The sequence below is a fragment of the Hippocampus guttulatus genome, chromosome 2 (assembly GCF_054856545.1).
Source record: "Hippocampus guttulatus isolate MCC_2025c chromosome 2, RoL_Hgut_1.0, whole genome shotgun sequence".
Lineage (NCBI taxonomy): Eukaryota > Metazoa > Chordata > Actinopteri > Syngnathiformes > Syngnathidae > Hippocampus > Hippocampus guttulatus.
In genome coordinates, this window is record NC_141262.1 from 26894687 (window position 1) to 26900727 (window position 6041).

General features: G+C 42.2%; 1 protein-coding gene and 1 non-coding gene across 2 annotated transcripts; both read left to right on the forward strand.

The window, feature by feature from the left end:
• The first annotated feature begins 220 nt into the window (after positions 1-220).
• LOC147209314 (uncharacterized) lies at positions 221-4772 on the forward strand. The gene is made up of 10 exons (XM_086105097.1): positions 221-449; positions 910-1055; positions 1209-1332; positions 1404-1503; positions 1592-1785; positions 1923-2056; positions 2193-2316; positions 2397-2487; positions 2564-2636; positions 3884-4772. The coding sequence occupies exons 1-10, from the start codon at positions 377-379 to the stop codon at positions 3998-4000; spliced, it is 1176 nt and encodes a 391-aa protein (XP_085961223.1). The 5' UTR covers positions 221-376; the 3' UTR covers positions 4001-4772.
• Positions 4357-4430, forward strand: trnar-ucu (transfer RNA arginine (anticodon UCU)). The gene has a single exon. It is a non-coding gene; the product is annotated as a tRNA-Arg (tRNA).
• Positions 4773-6041: the final 1269 nt, after the last annotated feature.

Sequence of the window (6041 nt, forward strand, 5' to 3'; positions counted from 1 at the left end):
GTAAGTTGATTTCACTGCCACTTGGAATTCAGAAAGACTAACCGAATTATTCCAAAGTGAGAACAAATTTTACTTACAACTGGCTTTAGTCACTTACAAAATATTCGATGCACAATTGATGTTATAATTGTATTTTATGTCCCATTTACTTGTCATTAATGGTTAAAAGTGATAAATGGTCAGCAATCACACAGCTTCAAACTCCGCCCATTTTTCCAGCAATGATTGCGCTTTTCCTTTCCTCGGAAGCCCAAACGGATACATTGACCGACAATGATATCGCGTCCGAAAAGGTTTGTGTGAAAACGCGAGTGGATCACTATTAAAAATCGATTTGGTGGGACTTTAAAAGATTGCTTTTCTTTTCAAACTGAGGATGTTTGTGAAAGGTTTACTTTTATCCGTAGCAATTTGCTTCTTAGTTGAAGTTGAATCTCGAACACAAACAGGTAAGAAAGTGAATTTGTACCTTAATATAATCTTTAAAAGTACATTACTGTTTTTTGTTACGAATAGTAGTATTATTATTACATTGAAAAGCATTTCCTCTTAGTGACGTCACAACTGATTACCTGAACAGACGTGTTTACAGTTTCCCCCCCTCCCTTTTATTTTTATTTTTCCTTTTGTACTGGCAAATATTTGTCCAGCCTAGTGAGTGAAAGGGGCACCAAAGCTTGTTTCGTGGAAAAGGATCGGGGGAGAGGAAGTTTCAAAATAGAAAGTACTTCCTTCGAGGCTCGTAGTTTTGCAATTTTGCAATCACACTCACATTCAAAATGGGTGATTTCAAAGATGAAAGCAATCAATCCATCCGCATCACACCTGAGTATGACCCCTACGCATGAAGGGCACCGTTTATTTATTCGTGGGGTTTATTTCCGTAATGCGGTCCTCTCTTCTTGTCAGGCAAACTCTTGCCGCCAAGCAACTTGACCCTTCGGTGGCAGAGCGACTTTGAGCCCCAGCTGTGGTGGCGACACGCGCATTTACCGCCAAACTGTGCATACAAAGTGTTTAAGTGGACAACGGAGCAAAACAGTGAGGAAGAGAGTGTAAGTAAATGAAATAAAACTAGGCATCCGGTTTTTTGGGGTGTTCACAAGCTCATGTTGTGAGACCTTCTGACCCTATCAGAATGCAAAATTACTTTAAAAAAGGACTGTGAGACCTCTGCAGCGACATTGACTGATTTGTTGTTGTTTCAGATCCGTCAAACTCCCCCTTCAGTCTACAACCTCGCAATGGAGGGGGGCTCCCTGTTTTTCTCTGTCCAGACCTCTTGTCACCACGCAGATAGCGAGCCCATCTTCCTCAATGTTACATATCCAGGTAGAGCGCAAGCCTTCTTTCGCTATTTTTGGACTGAACCTTATGGTTATTATTCATTTCCTTCCACTCAGAGCTGGTTCGTAATGTGGAATGCAGCATCACCTCCTCGACGCTGACTCGGTGCTCCTGGGTGCTGCTGGGCTCTCCTCCAGATCTCGCGTTCTATTATCTGTATGATTTATTTAGTTATTTATTCCTCTTTGCTTGGTAAGCATGATGTGATGACAGTAACGGTCAAGTCGTTTGTCATGTACGTAAGGTTAGTGAATGAGGTGGACGACGTGCCCTCCGGTGTCATGTCCTTGTCAGAGTGCCCGCGGTACACCATCACCGAGGGCGTGAGAACGGGTTGCCATCTGCAGTCCAAAACCGACGAGTCCATCCACATATTGTTTAACGCCACCCTGAAAGAGGGCCTCGTCAGGAACACTTTTGAGAAGAAGCCTGTGCAAGGTGGACAAATCGTAACACACCTCCGAGAAATGTCTCTTAATAATAACAATAATACATTTTATTTAGAAGCGCCTTTATAGACACCCAAGGACACCGTTAGCCGTTATGTTCATGGTTTGACTACCTTTTCTTCTCAGTGACGCCGCCTCCTCTAAAGTGGAACGTTAGCAAGGTCGCAGGCAAATTCAACCTGAGCTGGGATCCACCTGATGTCTTCGGTCTGGCTCGGTGGACGTTCATCATAAATTACACCGAGTGTGGTAAAGAAAAGGTAAGAGGAGTTGCATGCCGAAATGGTGCTGTTGTGACTTGATATTTGTGACAAATAGTCTAAGGTGATAAAAACACAGCACTTTCTCATCTTTTAAACCCTGCGGCGTCCTTAATGTCTTTTCCTCTCATCTTAGATTCAAATGGTCGAGGGAGAGACGTGGAAACTAATGAGCCGGGTATCTCACTGCCAGTACCGTATGACCCTTAAAGCACACAGCGATCGCGGAGACTCTGAATGGAGTGAGGTCAAATATTTTGGTACGTCGCCAAAGAAACGTGGCGCGTTTTTGTCAAACCTCGTCCATCCTGGTTTACATGTGCTTCCTTTGTTGAGGCAGACAAAGAATCAAATGCCTCGTTGTACGCGGCCATCATCATCCCGCTGCTGTGTGCCAGCCTGGTAACCCTGACGTGTGTGTGCTGCAGAAGGTGGCTGAAGGCACCATTTTTTTTTTTTTTTGCGAAGATGAGATGCCGTATTCTCATCGTCACTCTTCCCGTGCAGGAATCAGGAGCGCATCTTCAACAAGGTGCCAGAACCTCGGGATCTCCTCAGCGATATTCGTAACAACACCAAGGTAATAAGGATTTAAAATGTGAACAGCATTATGAAATACCAGTTCCTCCACTCTATAATATGGTACTCTACATCCAATAATGTTATATGACACAGTCAAATCTAATTTTTGCCAATGTTATTTTTTGTGTCAGTTCAAGGGGGGCATTTTCCTTCCCTCCATTTGGTGTACACACCTTGGCCACTTTGAGGGCATTGCTATCTATCTATCTATCTATCTATCTATCTATCTATCTATCTATCTATCTATCTATCTATCTATCTATCTATCTATCTATCTATCTCTGGCTCTCTCTCTAGCTCTCTGGCTCTCTATCTCTGTCTGCATATCATTTTACATGATTAAGGCAGCTTTATTTATGGAACACACTTCATAAACAAGCTAACTCAAAATGCTTATGCTACATTAAAGGCAAATGCAAAAGAATTAAAGACATGAAAAAAACAACAACATGATTTTAAGTTTGAAAGCAAAATAGACAAATGAAAAATTGTTTACTAAAATTATTGAAAGAACGTACATGCAAGAAATCAGTAAGACCTTAATCATAGGTATGGTGGGGTGGGCGGGGCATAGATTTTAACCTGGATTTTAAAGGATTTCCACTTCTCACTTAAATTCTGTTGGTAGTTTATTCATGCAGCACATTAGCCAAATGCTGATTCACCATGTTTGCTTTGAACTCTGGGCTCCACTAATTGACCTGAATCTGTTGACCCAAAAAAAAAATTTTTTTTTTTTTTCAAACCCACCAAATTTGCTAATAAACAACCAACACGCAAGTTGCAGTGTTTTTCAGTCTGAGGCTAAATAGCAAATACTCAATGTGCAATTCTCATAGTTTGATGTTTAATTGTCCAGCTCCAGCCTCCCTGTGTGGAGTTTGCATGTTCTCCCGGGCCTGCGTGGGTTTTCTCCGGGTACTCCGGTTTCCTCCCACGTTCCAAAAACATGCATGGCAGGCTGATTGAACACACTAAATTGTCCCTAGGTGTGTGTGGGAGTGTGCATGGTTGTTCGTGTCTGTGTGCCCTGCGATTGGCTGGCAACCAGTTCAGGGTGTCCTCCGCCTGCTGCCTGAAGACAGCTGGGATATGCTCCAGCACCCCCCGCGACCCTAGTGAGGATTAGGCGGTTCGGATAATGGATGGATGGATGATGTTTAATTGAACAGTCAACTTCAACCAGGTGGCGCAAGTAGTCTAAATATAATAAATATATGAAATCATCTCTGTCTTCCTTTTCAGAGTGAGAGAATTTTCAACCTTTATTTTCCGGAAAAGGAGGAAGAGGTGTGCCAAATCAGTGTGGTGAAGGATCAACAGCAAGATCCACACACAACACATTCACATCTTATCAATTGAATTGAGTTGCATTTCAATATTTTGAATATGAATCGACATGAATTATTTTTACTTTAGTCTGAATTTAATTTATACGTTTTTTAAATTTTTATTGACGCTTTTTTATGGTTCTATATTATTTTTGTCTTGAAATGACCAAAACAAAACAAAACAAAACAAAAAACGCCAACGTGATGCATTTCTGGGAGGTCTCAACGGCTAACGGCGTTACGGTGCCCTCCAGTGGCTGTTTGCAGTACTACAAATATGGCCGCCCAGGTTGGTCCTGATGCTGCACGGGTGGAGAAATAACGCTTGGCGATGCTTCGGATTGCGCTTGCGTACAAATTGCGACTGTGTGTCGTTACTTCGACGCAGTCTCTGTGGCGCAATGGAATAGCGCGCTGGACTTCTAATCCAGAGGCTCCGGGTTCGAGTCCCGGCAGAGATGGATCGCTGGCAACCTCCTTGAATGTGGATCAGCGGTTGTTTTGCTGAGGCTGCCATCTTTTGGTGATTTGCTGGACAGGGAGCATGTTTGCATTTGTTCTGCTGCCGTGATAGACACACTTCGGTACGTGTTATTTTTTTAAAATCGTGTTTTTTTTTACTGTCATTTTTCATCGGCACATCCAGCAATTTGAAAAATGGCACAATCGCTCAAAAGAGTAAAATTCTATAAAAGGATGTTTTGTTGTTTTTTCTCCTCATTGAATGAACATTGACACATCAAGCAATTTGAAAAAAGGCACAATCGCTCAAAAGAGTAAAATTCAATAAAAGGATGCTTTGTCGTTTTTCTCGTCATTGAATGAACATTGAGATTTACAGCAGCACACTAAAAGATAGAAATTTATTAGATGTATCTCAATAAATGAGAATATAACAGAAGAAATTATTTGTGAACGTTTTCGAAAACCAAGAAAGCACAACAAATTCAAACAAACATGATCAATCCAGTTGCCTCGATTCAGCCTTTACACGAGCTACAAGACGACGACGACAGGGGGCGCCCCGGCATCACGTTCTCCGCCTGCGGTCAGCTGACTGACCCGTACGCAACCTTCTTGATGGGAGCGCAATTAATCACCAAGACTGTGGATTTGTCTTGAAGCATTCCCCACTCGTCATTGGTGGACTCCACCGGTTAGCCTTACGGACATTCCTCCAAGTTTCGACACCAGTTTTGCCCCTCTTTGACTCTTATTGAGCTAAAAGAGGGCCGTGGTGTCGTTCTGATGACGTCACAGTCACCGAAGAGTGGTGGATTCGATTTTTAAATAAACTTTATTAGTCATTCTGTTTCCACTGTAACTGACTAATAACAGCTCCAAAAACACACAACAAACAGACAAATTAAAACGTTAAAAAGGGCAATCTGCATATTTTGCTGCGAAAGCACAAACTCTTACATGTTGTTTTTCAAGTGGTCACCTGCTGATTTGTAATAACTAGAACCGGTCAGCAGTCAAGATTTGATCAGACTTTTGCAGACAGGGTCGAAGACAGAAACAGTGACAGAAGACAAAGAAGGAGACAGCGAGAGAAGCAGAGGAAGAGAGAGAGAGAAAGCGAGCGGAATGTGCCTCTAATGAGGATATGCCATCAAGTTGAGTACTTCAGTAAATTCAAGACAGGAAGTGGCTGCTTGCAATACGAAAATATAACCTGGCAAAGACCCTGTATTCGTCTCTTTTGGGGTGGGGTGTAGAATAACGAGATTCCATATTAATTTTATGGAGGATTTACATTACAACAGGCTCTTTTATTGCTATTTTATACATCAGGAATGAGCGACTAGCGGCTAAATATTCAATACACGTTTTCCACAAAGAGGGGAAAGGGTGTGGAGGATCCCACAAAACAGACAAAAAAAAAAGATCAAATTTAAAACTGAATTTTTATCATACATCTGGTTAGGAAGTGCCTGGTCATATGTGGCCCCCTCCAGCACTTAAATTGCCCATCCTGGTTCGACATATTCGGTGCGGATTGTGGTCTAACGCTTTTATTTTGAAGACTGCTACCGGAAACTAATCGTCCATCCTCATTTTGGACGTCG

Excerpts from the sequence above, each read along its gene's own strand:
- LOC147209314 (XM_086105097.1), top strand. The coding sequence starts at position 377 with ATGTTTGTGAAAGGTTTACTTTTATCCGTAGCAATTTGCTTCTTAGTT. Across the intron at positions 2,317-2,396 it reads GAGTGAGGTCAAATATTTTG|ACAAAGAATCAAATGCCTCG; the intron begins GTACGTCGCCAA and ends TTGTTGAGGCAG. Across the intron at positions 2,488-2,563 it reads ACGTGTGTGTGCTGCAGAAG|GAATCAGGAGCGCATCTTCA; the intron begins GTGGCTGAAGGC and ends CTTCCCGTGCAG.